Source organism: Pithys albifrons, chromosome 28, assembly GCF_047495875.1.
Source record: "Pithys albifrons albifrons isolate INPA30051 chromosome 28, PitAlb_v1, whole genome shotgun sequence".
NCBI classification, from domain to species: domain Eukaryota; kingdom Metazoa; phylum Chordata; class Aves; order Passeriformes; family Thamnophilidae; genus Pithys; species Pithys albifrons.
In genome coordinates this window covers 6,471,093-6,488,021 of record NC_092485.1, presented here as the reverse complement: position 1 = coordinate 6,488,021, position 16,929 = coordinate 6,471,093, and the positions used below count along the sequence as shown (strand labels likewise).

General features: G+C 51.1%; 1 protein-coding gene across 4 annotated transcripts in view; it reads right to left on the bottom strand.

Moving 5' to 3' along the window:
- ANKS1A (ankyrin repeat and sterile alpha motif domain containing 1A) overlaps nucleotides 1-16,929 on the bottom strand; it is a 66,944-nt gene that overhangs the window by 29,341 nt on the left and 20,674 nt on the right. For all 4 annotated transcript variants that reach the window (XM_071578912.1, XM_071578913.1, XM_071578914.1 and 1 more), the window contains 5 exons: nucleotides 15,990-16,085; nucleotides 15,704-15,900; nucleotides 14,061-14,153; nucleotides 9,938-10,055; nucleotides 3,704-4,281 (listed from right to left, as the gene is read on the bottom strand). In XM_071578912.1, the coding sequence (XP_071435013.1) occupies nucleotides 3,704-4,281; nucleotides 9,938-10,055; nucleotides 14,061-14,153; nucleotides 15,704-15,900; nucleotides 15,990-16,085 (1,082 nt within the window). The remainder of the gene's footprint in view (nucleotides 1-3,703; nucleotides 4,282-9,937; nucleotides 10,056-14,060; nucleotides 14,154-15,703; nucleotides 15,901-15,989; nucleotides 16,086-16,929) is intronic.

Sequence of the window (16,929 nt, the reverse complement as noted above, 5' to 3'; positions counted from 1 at the left end):
CTGCTCAGACCAAGCTGGGACACATCCGTGAGCAGAGGGAGGGCTGGATCACAGCATCCACCTGCAACTCTGAAAGGGATGGAGCAGGAGAAGGGGCTGGGACAACACCTGATGACCCCTTAGTGCAAGTGTAGTCCTGGAAATTTGGATCTGGGACACGAATCTCATTTCTAGGTTGGTGACAGCCCATAAACCACTTCTAGTTCAGTTTACAATGTTTCAGCCTATGTTCTCCCATCACCATCCCATGGAGCACATGGCTCATATGTCCTTGCTCAGGATATCCCATGTCTCCAAAAGGCACCAGCCTGTATGAACTCAGCACAACAAACACCAAAGGCGGGAAAACACAACGCTAATTATTAATTTGAAGATGAACTACCCCAGTCAGTTGCTGTGGCACATTCCAGCACTGCCCTGCTCCATCCTCCCACAGCAGCCTGTGCCTTCACACAGCATGGGCACTCACTGACTCCAGACTGACTTACATCATTCTGCAACTGTGGTAAAGGCAAACACATCTTCTGGCTTAATACGGTCTCTGAGAAACTCACATGGATCAGGACCAGGCCCTGTTGCTTCATACCCCTCTCCAGCCTGTGTTTTTGTACAAATCCCAAAGTTACAAATCTAAACACACACCAAAAGGAACTTAGGGCATAAACTTCAATTTCACACGTGTGGTGAATCTGCAGTTTCAGAACCCTCCTAATATCAGTGTTGTGTTGACAAACACCCAGTAAAATCCAACAGTGACATGACAAGGAAATGGTCAGATGCAGTGACACACCTGCCCACAGCAGGGAAATGGTTGGACACTGGCTACTCTGACTCACAATAAGAAAGGCAGAACCCTCTGAAGAATATTTAACCAATTCACTGTCTTTCCATATTCCCACCCCCGACACAACCCCCAGCCCAACGTTACGCTCTGGGGGCAGGGCTGGCTCCAGCCTGCTGGACACAAAGCAGTGCAGGGAAGCTGCTTGCAGGCTGGAGACAGAGCTAGGAAGGCTTCCAAAATCAAAGCTTCTGAAGTGGTGGAAGATGCAATGGAAAGCGGAAGAGAACATAATGAAGGACTGGATTTAGTAAGGACACTGCAGCCGGACATTTCTGTTCCCAAAAAACAAAAACATCCCCAAAACGCCAATGATCACAAGGTTGTTACATAACCTAAACATCTGTCAGAGCTCGAATCATTCACACAGAAGAATCAAAAGCTTCTGATTCATTAATTCTGATTCATTCCCTTGAGAAGTCACCAGAAGCACAGACAGAGGTGGACAGAGCTGTGTCCTGGCCGATGGAGCTCCACGTGCAGCCTGAGAGGGGTGACACGAAGGACGTCAGGAAGCACTTGGCTCTGTCTGAGGGCACTTCCACAATCCTTCCTGGGGTGAATGGGAGGTTCCCCCCACCCAGGTGGCAATAACCTGCCACGTATCACTGCCCTGGCAGACCTGCCCCAGGGAGAGTCACCCAGTACTGATCTGGTTCCAGTGGACTGAGTCAACTCCCAAAGCTGACGAATATCACCCCTATTGTGTCTAACTCTTGCTGCTCAACACAGGAATAAATCATGCCTGGTTTATCCATTTGCCTTTCAGACCAGCACACCAACCAGCTTTATCTGTAAAACCATTAATTTGTCTTACATTGGCTTGGATTGGCTTAGTTGTGCATTGGTGTATAACTCCAACAGGCTGCCCTTTTGCAGCAGATATAAAAATGGTGGCAACAAAAACTTTCAATTCAAAAAGTTCATCAGGGCAAAGGAACTCTCACCACTGAGGGCAAAGAGAGGAGGTTGGACACAAGGGATGATGTAAGAATTCCTGACCTTAGCACAGGAAAAACAAGAGGAAACGTTGGGATCTGGAGACAATAGAATAATCAGCCCAATAATTAAGTGCATTAAGATCCTGATGACCATGCTTATTTAGCAGAAACCAGACCAAAAATACTGACCCCCATTAGTACTTTTCCCCTAGACAAAAATGAATTATCAACTGTTTCAGGCAAAGGGAAGGCTGGAAGGAGAGCTGAGGATGAGGGCCAGCTTGGGGCAGGGGACACCAGGGGACAGAGCCAGCCACCAGCTCCAGAATGGGCCCTGCCTGGCCCACCAGCCAAGCCCGGGGCAAGCAAAGTCCTGAGATAGTAACACCTGAACCAAGAGAATAAATGGAACATTTTGGGAAGCAGAGGCTGCTGGGAAGTGAGACCTGCCCCACTGCAGACAGATGTGAATTTTTCACATTCTTTCTCTCATTTCCTCACCTAAACACAAGGGGAAGCAAAAGCAGATTTTCTCCGTGGTCTGTCCGGCTGCCACGGAAATGAGGGGTTTGTTTACAAGTAGGAGGAAACAGCTCCAAGGATTCATCTGAGCAGAGGAAGCAAAGGCAGTGCAGGCAGGGGCAGGCAGCCCAACACTTGACCTCTGCTACCAGTGCAGTCGTGCAGTGCTGTCGAGTCAGAACCTTCTGCCCTTTCAGTGTCTGCTGCAAACAGCTTGGATAAAAACACGGGGAATTATCCAGTCCATCCAAAGAACCCTCTGCTGCAGCAGAGCCTTTCCCTAAGCCATGGTACAAATGACCCGGGCAATTAACAGTGAAGCCTCTCCAGCCCAAGCAGCTGCAGAGGAAAACATCTTTTTGGCAACCCTGAGACCTGGCAGGGAGTGAGGAGGAGGGAAAGAATGGACTGAGGGATGGGCTTATACTAAGGACAGATTCCCATGTTGCTTTTAGCATCTGTGAATTACCCCCCTCTTCCACAGAAGGCGATTTTCTCTCCAAGTCAGAGTCAAAGAGGCAGCTGAGCAACAGACAGTGCAGAGAGGGCAGCAGAGGAGCAGGGGCACAGCCCTCCCACGGGTTTCCATGCCCAGCACACGTGGCTCCACAGCCCCAGCACCATGCCAGGGGCTTTAGTTCCTTTCAGAGTACAAAGAGAGGTTCATCCCAGCTTATCACTTCTGCAGCCACTGCTCTCCTAGCACAGAATCATCCCCAAAGAATGTTTCAGTAATGCTGCGGTGCTGAATTTCAGAGGGACACTTAATCTCACCCCAATGGCTCTCCAGGGCCAACTTTCTGAGCATGAAATATTTAACTATCCGTGGGTGCTCGATATGATAATAAAGTGACTGCTGACCAGCCGCTGAAATAAGGGTGTGAGGAGGAAGGCAGGAGCTATCAAGTACACAAATCAACCTAATTATTCTCTTCCTTCCATCCCCATGAACCCTGGACACCGCTCACTCCCCCAGCAGCAGGGACCCAGCAACACAACATCTCCACATGCTGGGAGAATCCACAGAGAAGAACTGGCAGGAGGAGGTCAGAATAAAGATTGGTAAGTGGCACTGTTATAAAGTCTCCCTTATTTTGGGAATGTGAAAACTTACAGGGCTTGATTTCTTTTAAGCAAGCCAGGTATTTGAGCAAAAAACTCTGAAAGTTTGAAAAGCCTCTCAGTTTCTGCAATTCTGCTTCTCCCCCACTGCAATGAACTCTATCTTTTGGCACTTAAAACCTGACAGTGTCCCAGCTCAGCATGTGTCTGTTAATGCCACGTGAGAGTTAGTGGAAGCAGCAGAGCCCACGCAGGACCCGCAGGGCAGCGTGGCAGAGGGGGCTCCTGCTGGGCAGTCACTCCTGGCACAGAGGCTCGTGAGCAAGCTCAGCCTTACCTCATCCCACTCCGAGGCAAAGGACGGGGACTTCTCCAGCCGCTTCTTCCCAGTGCTGCAGTTGGAGAGCGATTCGCTCCGGCTCCCCATGGCATCGTCCTCTGTCGGGGAGCAGGTCAGCAGGTCAGAGTCCGACTTGGACAGGCTGCGGCTGAGTTTGAGCTCGGCTTTGGGCTTGCTGCCTGGGTGGGCCCTGCCCACAGCTCTGTCCCCCTCTTCCTCGGCAGCGCCGGGGTGCTGCGGCACGTGGGGCGTGACCACAGCTGCGGGATCCGCCCGGCTGACGTGCTGCACTGTGGCGTAAACCACCGCCTGGTCCTGGTCCCGGTCCCGGTCCGGAGAGCTGGTCCGTGCTGATCCCGGCGCAGGCAGGTCAGCATCCTCCAGCTGCATAGCAGCAGGGTGGCTTGCAGCTTCCGTGCCCCCCTGCTCCGCCGAGGAAACAAGCCTGAAAGGGTCCTCACTTATCTCACAGATCGGAGAAGAACCGTGAAGCAACCCTGAAAACTGCTCTGGCACCTGGATGTCCTGGCTGTCGGCAGAGTCCTGGCTGCGGCCGCCGCTGCTCCTCCTGTGGTCTTCAAGGGAATGAAAACGGAGAGGAGGGGGAAATTAAAAGCATTGAAGAAGCAGCACAATTCCAGCTCTCCCCCTGCCCTCCCTCAGCGAGGGAGGGAGAGATAAAGAGAGAACAGTTCCGTATTGTTCTGTGTGCTCAACTTGTACCCAAAGTCATGGCATTTATGAAATTCCAAACACTGGCCCGATTTACGCAATCTGGCAGCTCTCCGTGTTGTTTTATTCCTGTTAACACTAACTATCAGGCCTTGCTATATAAGGCCAAGAGAAGTGCTAACTATATCCTGTAGAGAGAGCAAGTGAGGTGGGAGCAGCAGGGACGGAGGCTCCTGGAACATCTGATCAGCTTCCACAAAGGCCACAGCGTTATTTGGAGCCTTGGCACGGGCTGCAGGGTGGGAAATGCCTGGACTGTAACTGACCTGCAAGTTCCAAAATCCGCTCCCAAAAAAACCCGCTGCTTTCCTCCCTAGTGGTTTCCAAGTTTAACCTCTCCTCCCTGCCCAGGGGAGAGAAATAAACAGTTTATGTGATACAAAAGACTTGAGCAAAACTTTTCTCTCGCAGGGAACCGCTGAGCACAGAACAGTCGGAGGTGGCGGAGCACCAGCTGCCCCCGAAACGTGACACTGGTCCCAGCCACTCCTGCCCCAGCAGCCTCACTCTCAGGTGCCAGGGTCCTGCACACACCATGAATAATTGACTGAGCCTGGTGCCAGCGTGCACACACACCGTGTACTCACCTGTCACAGCCCAGCCAGTGCTTCAACTGCAAAAGCAAAACTTGGTCAAGCCAACAAGTCTAACTTTGGTTTCCTTTGCCCACCCAGCATTGCTTGTGAATTTTAACCACTTCCATTTAGTGCTGAAGAAACTCCTCTGTCTGAGGACCAAAAATCGATGCTGCAAAGGAACAAAAAAGCAAAGCACCCCAGTAACGAGGCTCTGAAACACAGGCAGGATGTTTGGATGTGAAGAGGAAATTGCTTGCTTTGCAGACAGCAGATCTGGGAAGCCAAGGCAAAGGAACTCTCCTTTCTGTGAGCAAAATAATGAATTCTACTTTAAATGAAATCAGCCTCTCAGCAGCAGTGAGCCCTTCTCCTTCCCCCCAGCATCTTTCCAGCACCAAGCCTGATCAGGGGATATTCAAACACCAACATCCATCAGGTTTTGTGGTCTGTCCTCACACCAGAAATGGGCAGGAAAAGGCTGAATTAGTCCTTTTCCTTCGTGTGGGGGTCCCGGGTGCCCTGTGCCAACAAGCACAGCCATCCCTGTCGCAGGCATGGGAAGGGTGGGAGCAGCCAGAGCTGGGCTGGGGCAGCCTCGCTGCTCCCTGGGATCAAGGGATGTGAGGGATTATCTCATCCTGGATCCTATGAGTTAGAGATTCCAGGACAGTGAAGTAGTTGTTGACTCTCTTGCACGGGCACATTTAAACCACCAGTTCTGTGACTGGAGCTGCCAAGGGAGAGGCAGGTCCCAGTGCTGGGGGCGGGGGCAGCAGCAGCACCCCCAGATGACAATGCCAGAAAGGGCTCAGTTACTCTGCATAAAGCTCTGAAGCTCCAGTGTTGGAGAGAAACCTCAAGAGGAGAAACCTCAGAGGAGATCAGACATGCTGCAGTCCTTGGAGAGACTGGTACTAATGCAAGCCACTGACTGGTGAGCAGCACAGCAGCGATGGGACAGGCACCCAAACCCGTGGGGAGGAAAAAACTTTTGCAGCCTTCCTTCCCAGACTCTTCCCTTCCTTAGAAACCATTTCTTCCATGCCCCAGATTAACCTTTACTGACATTTCTGCTGAAGGCAGGGGGAGGGCTGGCAAAAGTTTGTGCCACGTGCTGGAACACTTGAGTCCAGCCAGAACAAAGTGCTCCAAATGCAGCTCCAGCACCTCACAAAGGGCTCCTGTTGGACAAGAATCACAGCCACCCACTCATCTGTGAGCCAAGGAGGGTCTGCAAAACACAGGGCTGCTGCCAGGGAATGAAGGGATGGAGCAAGGACAACAGCACTTGCTCAGATGTGAGGAATACCTTGAAGGACACATTTAAGAGCCTGTCCTGAAAGGTGCAGACAGAAGAACTAATGTGAAAACTAAAGAGTCATCTTGCTCCTTTTTATCACTGAGATGCACAGAGCAGGAACACTGAGGGCTCTCCAGGCCTCACCTTTTAAGGGATCTGAAAGGATCATCCTCCTCTAGTTACACCTGTTAACTCAGAAAGGGACCTTAACACAGTGACTCCAACTCTCTGCTGATTTTACACCCCAGCACAGATCGCCTGACTGATCCTGACTTCTTCAGCCACAGCCTGCTGCAGGTCTCACCCACAGGAGAGGCTGCCTCCAACCCTTCCTGGATCAGGAGCCCCTTCCTGGGTGCAGACTCTGCTTCCCTGGGAGGATGCAATTCAGAGCTTCCCTGCGAGCAGCCTGAGGACTCCAGATACGAAGCACTTCCCTAAACACTCCACACTAAGCTGCAACCACCCTGCCTTGACTGGATTTCTTTCCCTATATATCAACAGCAGGATTTGTCTCATGCCCCTGGATTAGCAGAATGAAGCTGTTATTGCAGCTGCTGTTTGCTCAAGCTCCCCAACCTCAAAAGCAGCAAGGGCATACAGCAGCCTCTGACTTGCACATGGAAAAGGCTCCCTGGGCTACATCAGGCCAGGATTTGTCAAGTGAGGAGAAGGCAAATCTCCCTCCCATGGCACAGAAGGCCAGAGGAGGAAGCTGGCAAAAATAACCCTCACCTACAGTAGAACTGAAGCACAGGCTGATTCCACAGCCTATACTGTGTGTGGAGCCCAGCTGAGGGTGGCACACTCCTGTGTTAGTCTCACCAAGCTCAGCCATGCCAGGCAGAGTTTATCCACCTGAACTTGTGGTCTTTTGTACTCCCTCCCCTCTTCAGAAAGGGCAATGAGACACTGTCCTACTTAAGAGAGGTCATTAATGTGACTGCACAAAAGCTTCCAAATACACCATGACAGCAGAAATGCAGGCTTGGACCTGGGACACAGGACAGGGGTCTGTCCTCAGCCACGGTAACCCCATGGGTGGTGGGTTACAGGCTGTGGGTTTACACTGTGCTTCCTCTCGGAGCAAACCAAGAGGATTCTGACCCCAACCCTTTGTCTGTAGTACCCAAGGGTCCCCACAGATCCCCTACAGCAGTGGCCACCCCTCTGTTTCTGTAGCCATACACCAGCACTCAGAAAAGTTTCTTTCCCTCTCTCTGCAGCACGTTCTGTTTGTATCACTGGCTCATTCCAGCTCCCCGGTTTGGAGCACAGTCATATGCTTGGTTGAACCAGCAGGACCACAAAGAAAACCTCCAGCAGGAAGGGCAAAGTGGGGTCTTCAAACTGGGCTTCCTATGGAAGCAGCACAGAACAACCTCAACAAGTATCAGTTTGTAGTAGCTATGAGAAGGCACCAACTCAGTCCTACCTGCAGCTGGTCACTGCTGGCAGCAGCTGGAGGTGACTCCTGAGAAGCCAGACACACCAAAACTCAAGCCTTTTCCACATTCACCCTCCATCAGGTCTCTTTGGAGGCAGCAGGAGTGAAGAAGTCTCCTGGTCAGTCCACACTCCTGACTTATTTTCACAGCCTGGTACAAGGGCTGAGTGCCCTGACTTCACACGTGTGACTGCACTCCAACGGGGATGGGAGAGCATTTGGCTTAAAACCACTTCTGATACTCTGCCCCAAACACGAGGCCAACTTCTCCCAGTGCTCCAGCATGTGACAGGGAGCTGCTCTAACACACACAGCGGCCACCAAAGCCAGTGGATAATGCCACATTCATCTGCTCACTGGACACAGGACAACTGGCAGCCAGAGGAACAAAGGCAGCTATCACAGATGAAAGGCACCATTAAACCCACGTGCCTGAAATTCAGCTTTTCTGCTGCCCGGAAATGCCCTTTCAACAGCCACAAGAACCCAAGTCCTTCTCTTCTGACTAAAGACTCACCCAGAACTCATCCAGAAGCCCAGACCCGCAGATGAAGGGCCAAGCAGCAGTTCAAAGCCATCTCCAGAGTCTGCTCCATGCCTTGGGATGGAGCTGCTGCCTTTGATGCTCCAGGAACCTTCTGATCCAGAGGTGGGAAAATTCTCCAACACCCCAGTGGAGGCTTCAGTCCCTCCCTCAACCCTCATTTAACTCTTGGCCAAAATGATTCTGCTGCTCCCTAAATGCATCTTCTTCCCCCCATCAGCCAATGACTGCATTTAAAGAGTCAGCAAGTCCTGGAAGAGGGGAAAAACTCAACTGCATCCTTGAATTTCTCCCACTACAACAGTGGGAAGGGCTCCAGGCTTGTTACAAACACAGCAACACCTTCCCCAGAGTGTAAACCCTGAAGTTACAGCTTTTATCTTCCAGCTGTACATTAAAGGACAGGACTCTGCTCTGGATCTGTGTAAGGACAAAGATCTTCCTGTAACCTCTCTCGATGTCTTCAGGTGTTCAGGGAAAGAGATTTGCATCAAGAACACACAGCTGCATTACTCTGAGGTTTTATTTTAATCTGACACATAATTAGGACACACCTCCACTCCCACAAATCAAGCCTGGACACAGCAGCCAGAGGAAGAAGTGGAGCAGTCGGAATAGCTCGTGCTTGAACAACCAGCAGTCGCTGCCACTGACGAAGCCTGAAAGCTCTGGCTCAGTGGCTGCTGCCCAAGGGCTGTTCCTGCCCCAGCTGCAAAGCACCAACCTGAATTGCTCCCAAATGTTGCCTCCGGCATTGAGGGGATTTTGGCAAGTGCTGGTGGGAACACAATGACCTCCTGTGCCACCCTGGACGAGCCAGCAGAGCAGCAGGACTTGAGCAACAAGAACTGAAGTGCTGCAAGGAGGTGAAACACCTGCAGGTCTGACAGGGCAGTCTATGAGGCATCCCTTGTCCATCCTCAGAGTTAAAAGAGTTCAGTGTAAGAGTCCAGATTAAATCCTTCCAAATTCCCGCTCAAGACTTTTGAATAAAGCTGGAAATCTTTTCCCTCTAGACAAACCTTTCATTGTTGTTCCTGAAAGCAAGCCAAAAGCCAACAACAGACAAACACGAGACAAGGTGTTCCCAGATCCTTTGTAAAGCACAAAATTCCCTCTGAGGGAGAAACTGGTTCAATATATACCTGGCTACCCTGTGGATCTGTGTCAATTCTATTTCTTGCTCTACACACTTTGTTTTCCTCCTGTGTTAGTGTCCATCTCAGATTAACACAGAGCAGGATGTTGACTTTACAGCAGGAACCTACAGTGCCAGCTGGATGGAGAACACAGCTCATGGAACACTCGCATTGGGCCTCTCCCCTGAACAGCCTCCCACCCTCTCCATTTGCTTGGCTGAGCACAAGATTTGGGTATCTCTGAGTTCACAGAGCAAGTCCTGAGAATCTCTCAGCTGTCCCACAGCAGAGCTGCCCTTTCTTTGTGTACACTCTGTACAGGAACGCTCAGAGCTCTCCTGTACCAGAGGGAAGATTGCCAGGAAACAACAATCAGTCTCCAGCCCCCACCCAGCAGAGACCTTCTTTGTTCCAGTTGCCCTCTGCCCTCCATATGTTCCTGAAGTGCACGGAAGTGCCTGAAGTGCTCTGTGCTTTGGATGGTCACTCACCTTTTGTTTTCCTGTCCACTGCAACCGGCTTTTTAGTTTCTGCTGTCAGCAACAGCTCGTACGGGTGTTCCTCTTCCTCAGCTCCACTTCCCCTGCTCTTCCCCCGGGCAGCAGAGGCCTAATGAAGAACAGCACAGTGTGGTGCTCTGCAAAGCAACGCTTTGCCCCAGCATAAAGCCCACAGCCTCCATGCCATGGGTTAAGGAACTGGCAAAGGGAACACCTTTGCTGCAGAGTCTGAGCCAAAAGGTAATAGCCTCCCCCCCCTTTTTTAACCCCCTCAAAAAAAAAAAAAACAAAACACTCAAACCCTCCTTAATTTTTAGTATCTCAGGCTACTGACAGCTTTCCAGCACTGACCAACTGACTCACTGTCCAAGGGCTGCAGACAGCCTGGAGGGGGAAAAGAGCTGAGACCGTTATTCCTGTTCATCCCGACTCAGACTTTCTGTTGCTATTGGAATGTGCATCATCATTCACTCTTTAGCTGCTGGCCCTATTAGGATAGGGCTGAAAAGAACAAAAGCCCAAATCCCTGCCACCTTCTCAGATCCAGCATTTCTGAATTCAGGATGTGCAGCATATTCAGGACTATGGAGTCCTCAGGCAGCACTGCCTGAACTCAGTTTAACTCCAGGATGTGCAGCAGTGACTGTACACTAAAATCCCCCAAAGCTGCCAGTTGGAGCTGGTTTGCAACCCTGGCAGACCCTCCCTGAGCTGCTCTGGAAAGTCACCATCCATGTGCAGGGGCGAGATTTGGCACAGGACCCAGATGAGTCCTGCCGCAGACTCACATACTTGGCCTACACAAGTGCCAGGGATGACAGGTCCTGGACAGCCCCCTGTGCCATCCCAGTGCTGATGGGGCTAAGCTGGCCTTCAGGGCACCCTGCCAGCATGGTCAGCTGCCTTCCAGCACCATCTCCTGGCCGGATCCTAGCAGACTGATGAAACTCTGCCCCAGGAGCCCAACACAGTCCAGTAATGAGCCCTAGCAATGGAGCCAGAAGGGGCTCCAAGAGAGCTGGGAAGGCAGGGAGTGATGGAAGTTGTGGGTGCCCCATCCCCAGAAGTGTTCAAGGCTGGGTTGGATGAGGCTTAGAGCAACCTGGTCTAGTGGAAGATGTCTCTGCCCATGGCAAGGGGTTGGAACTGGATGATCTTTAAGGTCCCTTCCAACCCAAACCATTTTGTGATCCCATGTGTGACTACAGCCAAGCCAGAAAGCAAACAATCCATACCTGCTGCCAGCACAGGGAAGAACAGGTCTGAACAAAACATGCCCCCAGGGAGGGCTCCTAGTACTCAGACTCCTAGACCTGCCACTGCCTCGCCAGCAGACCACACACCACCTCCTGCTTCACCCCAAAGTGAAAGCACCAGAGCTGCTCTAAGGGCAAATCGGTACCTACCTGACTGCAAACCAGCCAGGAGCTCTGGAAGCTTAGGGAGTCTTGGAGAGACACCCAGAAGTCAGCAGCACAGACAGGATTCCAACATCCATGTGCTGTTCTGCACGAGCTCAGCTGGCTTTTAAAGCAGCTTTCTCAATAGGAGGAAACAGGCTGTGTCCAGCACGGGAAGTGTTTGTTGTACCTGCTCTGAGCAAGGAGCTGCCAGGCAGACCTGCTCCCTTCCAGGTGAAGGAGCTTGTAATGAGCAAATTAGGGAAATAATCTGACCAGATGGTGGCACAAAACCATCAGATGAGAACAGCACATAACAGGTCCTCATCCATGATCTTGGGAAAATTCTGCCCAGCAGCAGCCTGTCAGCACAGCAGCAGTCTGGACCTTCACCAGGCTCTCATGCTCTCCTGACACTCTGGATGATGATTCCTGTGCTGTCCTCTTTAAATGCACAGAAGGCAGGATCTGCCCAGCAGAACACAGTTCCCAACTTTTGCTTTGTGAACTTCCCTGCATGGGCCTGGTTACACTTGATTTTCTCCATCTCTCATCCTTCCAAGCCTTAAATGGTGTTTCAGGTTCAAATTGCTGGAGAACTGTGCTTGGTCTGTGGGCTCTGTGACCAGGAGCAACAACACCAAATAAAGCATTCTTCCAATTCAGCTTCCAGTTCTTCAGACATGTTATTTGCATGTATAAATATTCACTTCTAGAAAAGCCCAAAAATAAGATGCTGTGAGTAAATAATGAGGATGCTCTTTAAGATGTACTTAATTCACAGCAGAGGATTTTGAAAGACTTTCTGAAGGGTAACTCATCTCTTCCTCTCTCCCCCTCCCCAGAGCTGCAGCCCAAACTGCTGGAACCACCGTGGCGCCTCGTCCTTGATCTGCACTTCCCTTCTGGAGACGAGCAGTAAACAACTGGAACCAAAGTTTAATTTGACAACAGACTCTTACTCAGCTCCAGACCCAGAAGGTTTCTGCAGATAGTGAAAGGCACCGCTCAAGCACCTTCTCACAATCAGCTTCTTTGCCTGTTTGTACCAACATTTTTCCATGATGAAAGTGAAAGGTTTGTTTACACTCATCTGTTTTAACTGATAGCCCCATCCTGGCAAGGAATAAAAAGACTACTTTGGAAGGCAGAGTTTGGCCCAACCCCAGAATATTCAATGACTAACTGCCCTGGCTCCAACGGGAGAGGAGCAGGGCTCGAGGATGGCAGATTGGGATGCTGCAGAGAGACACTTACAGCATTCCCAAAGCATATTCCTGTTCATGCCTGCCTGATCCAGAGAGAAGATGCACTGAGGTAATAAAAGATGGGCAAGAGTCAGAAAAGCAGAGCAGGCCAGGAGGAGCAAGCAAAGGAAAAGAATCAGCCCCAACTGCCTCATCAGTACATCCAGAAGGTCATTTCCAGGCAGTCACACACTGCCTGTAAGTTCTATCACCGATGCTGGTCACAAACCAGGATCTCTCCAGTGAGTCACTCTGCCATTTGCCAGCAAGATTTCCTTTAATGGATCATGCTTCCAAAGCCATTAATGGCAGGACAACACAGCAGGTGTTTGATAATTAAACATGGCAAGATATCTCAGCAGGAGCAGTCAGGGCACATTTCCCTCCCTCGTGTTTATTGTCACAAGCAAGTTCTGCTTCCCAATTATGCCACGACCTGCTGCCCAGCTCTCCTCTGCCAGAGCCAGGCACAGGACCAGGCATCACCCCCTGCATTGGAACAGCAGTGCAGGGATCAGTCTGCAATGTCACATCCCAGTTCCCCTGTTCACGCACAGCTCAGAGCTTTACTCTCTCTCTGCAGTCAGTTGTATTACAGCAGACCTTGTTCACTTGTGTCTTGTGTGGATTTGATATATTCCAGAAAACAGATCCCATTTATGCCTTGCAGAACTCCAGCAGACCAGCACTTTCAAAGAAAGCACGTGCAGAACAAGCAGCCTCTGACAGCAGAGGTGGCACAGGCTCCACAGGTTTCACATACAACCCACTGCCTTTGGGAAAGTGCAGAAATCCACAGGATTTGGGTTTGCTTTGAAGGTGTTCCTGGATGTCAGCAGAAGTTGCCAAGACACATTAGTGGTTTCCCACAGCTGTGTCTCCTGGAGAGCCCTCACGTCTGAGGTTCACAGGCAGGTGAATGAAGATGAGCAACACAAAGACCAGGAGCAACAATACGGAATGTGAGAGCTTTAGTTCCATCAGAAAGCAACTCCCATGCACTGACCCCTGCAGCAGGCAGCTTCAAGATGTGCTGGGCCAGACTCCTGAGTGAATTCAAGTCCCTGATCTCTGCTCACATCAGTGGAGCTCCACAGCTGGGAGCTCAGAGGAAGCAGGAACTCAGGGTCTCTCTGTATGCTGGTCTAAGTGAAGATGCACGTGGTGGGATCAGTACAAGTGGGCAATGGTCCACATCACATTGTGGTTCAGAGAAATCTCTTCCTAAGGGAATTCTCAGCCAAGAATAGGAAAGTAAGGCTGAAGGTCAACACTGAGGTGCCTTGGAAGAAGCAGACAAAGGAAGTTCCCATGGCAAGGGACAGCAGCAATGCTGAGTGAGGGAATACTTCTCATTTGCAGCCCAACTAGCACAGGAGGTATCAGCCTCCTTGGCTTCTCACAAATTATTAAAACTGGCCTTTAAACCACTCTCCCATAAAACACCCCAGATGAAGCCCCACATACCTCAGAGGGAGCACTGTGGCCTATCTTCTTCTCCACATGCTGCTCCTCCTCCTCATCAGGTGGGGGCTTGGCTGGTGGTGGGGGACGTTCCTTCTGCAGGTCAGACAAGCACTGTCAGCTGTGCTGGCACAGCTCGGCCCTTCTGCTCCCACCAGCCCACGGGCCCCATTGCTGAGGACACAGCAAGGACCTCCCCAGATTAATCTGAATGGAGGAGCAGTTCAGCCCTGACAGCACAGAGCTGAGCAATGGCTGCTGCCCTTCCTCCTCCTCCTCCTCTCCTGCAGGATGCTACTCTGGGCAGAGCCCTTCCTGCTCACACAGCTCTCACTCCAGACCCAGACAAGCATCTCTGCAGCACTACCCAAGGGAGTAAGGAATGAGCTGATGGGGAGAAAGGGAAGACTCATGGCTTGTGTCTTAGTGAAACAGTAACAGGAATAAATGATGCCAGAGGCACCTTTTACAGTAGAAAACTCTAGAGATGAAGAGACAGCACTGCCCCACACTCCTCCAATATCCCGGGATTGCCAGTGGGCATCTGGAGCTGCTGCCTGGTTCCAACACCGTGCTGAGCACGTACCCAGCCCCGCTCCTGCCCAGCCACAGCTCCACCTAACGGCAAAGGGAAGCGGCAGAGCTGCACTGCTCAAACAGCAGGTTTGGGGAGAAACTCCACTGAGCTCTGGAGCACGTCCCTCTTCCTGCTCCCTTGTCCCTGCTGTTCAGCATCTCCTTTCTTTACCTGTATCAGAGCTGGACTCATTTCACAACAGACACTGTTAGCACAGGACAATGTCAAGATTTGGTCAGTAACAGGACAGTGCACCTGGTACTGCTCACCTGAGAGAGGGCTGGCTGAAATGTCCATCTGCTAAAGTTTTTGTCCCATTTCTATTCTATTTGCTCCCAGCACAGGCCAAAGGCTGCACCTCTCTGCGGAGGGGAACAATGGTTACTGTGCCCCCAGCAGTTTAACTGTGCATTGCTTCTCTGCTTTTTGCCTCTACAGAGCAGGCTCTGAAAAACCAATCCCTGAGGCTGACCCAGCACTGCAGGGCCCACGTCCCTGTGGACTGCTAATGGGGCAGCAGATGCAGCTGACAGAAGGCGAGGAAGTCTCTTCTCTGGTGACAGTTCCAGGAGCTTTGTGTTGCCTTGTAAAGTCTGGAGTACCCTCTAGAGATCTCTGCAAGTAATACACAAAAACCCTTCCACTGCCAACTAGTCTCCAATAGGATATTCTTAGGGGGCATTTCCTGAGAGCCTTTGCTTGGGCAAAACAGAGACCAACACAGACAAGAAAATGCTTCATACAAGTTTCCAGAACTTTCTTCTGGACAAGAATTCAGCCCTTCTGCAAAGTGCAATCTCCTGTCAGACCAAGATTCACTAGTACCAGTATCCAACTGCTAAAAACCAGAAGGATGCAACACAAGGTAAAACTCAGGCACAAAGATGCAGCTGCTTGTAGGTGTTATTCCCTGTGAACAGGCCAGGGAAGAAGGAGCGGTACCTGTCTGCTCTGATCAGTGTCAGGGAAGAATTTCAAGGTTTCCTCAAGCTGAGGGATCAGCAGCCTGCTGCAAAACCCGACACTGGAGCTCTGGGGCAAGGAGGGCTGAGCACACACAGCTACGTACAGGCCTGACTGTGGCTGCTTTGGGCCCGGTCGGTTCCGCTTCCTTGTTCACAGACTCCCGGTCGGACGATCTGCCGCTGGCCAGGCTGTCCAGGGAGTGGCAGGATGTCGCATTGTACAAAGCCTCATACGGGCTCTCCTCCTCAGGGTTCACATCAAAATTGATGATCAGCTCTGTCACGGCTTTGTCCACATCTCCTGTGGGAGGAAGAGAGACACAGGCTCGTCACCAGGGCTCCCACCCCCAGTGCCAGCATTGCAGGGAGAAGGAAGCTGGCGATGCCCACCCTGCGAGGTCCGGCCCGCGGGGTCGGCGGCTGGCGCGGGCGGTGCTGGCTCAGACTTCTCTGCAGCTTTGGCACTTTTCTTCCCAATGGTGTAATCTGTAATGGGGTGGGAGACAGGGTCAGCTCACGTCAGTCTGGTTTTCTGTCCCCTTCAGCACGTGGCACTTCCTTCCGTGCGGGTAGAAGGCCAACTGTCAGCTTATTAAGTCTCCAAAAAATAACCAATGTACATTATTAAAACTTGGAGCTCAGATCCCAGAATAGAAGCAGGCAGCCTCTTTAATCACAGGCACAAGGGTACAGATGGTCCTTCGAACTTTTAGAGTCTTTAATCAGGAAGCTGCAAAGCTGCTGTATGGACACAGCCTCACGGAGCAGACTGGTGTTGCAGACAAGCTCCAGCACCAGAGTCGTAAGACAGAGAAAGGAACTCCAGCTGCAGCCCCCCAACCACGGGCAAAGCCAGAAACAACCAGCTGATCTAAGTAACATCTGACAGCAGCACCCTCCTGGGGCAAAGTAAGAGCCTTTAACTGCAAGACCTTCAGTTTTAAAGCCCTTCTTTGTCTTCAGTTTTAGAATGGAGTCAAAGCCTACCAGCCTCACAGGCAAAGCTTAGTTAAAAGTCTGCAAAGTGCTTTGAACCTGCAAAGCTCCCAAATGCTCAGCATGAGTAACACACCCCAGCTCCAAATGCTTCTGATCCTCCCCACAGCTGAGAGGAAATGCAGACAGTGTAATTACAAAGTATGAATTTAGCCAAGATGTCACATTTCATTCCCTAACTTGGACAGACACAATGGACCAAACTCCATTATAAATTACAAGTAATCAAGGCCTTTTCTGTAAATCTCATCTGCAAATTCCACACCCAAGCCTCACAACGAGGCAAGAAGCAGGATGTGAAATCTGTGGATGACTATTTGCCTCCACAGACACA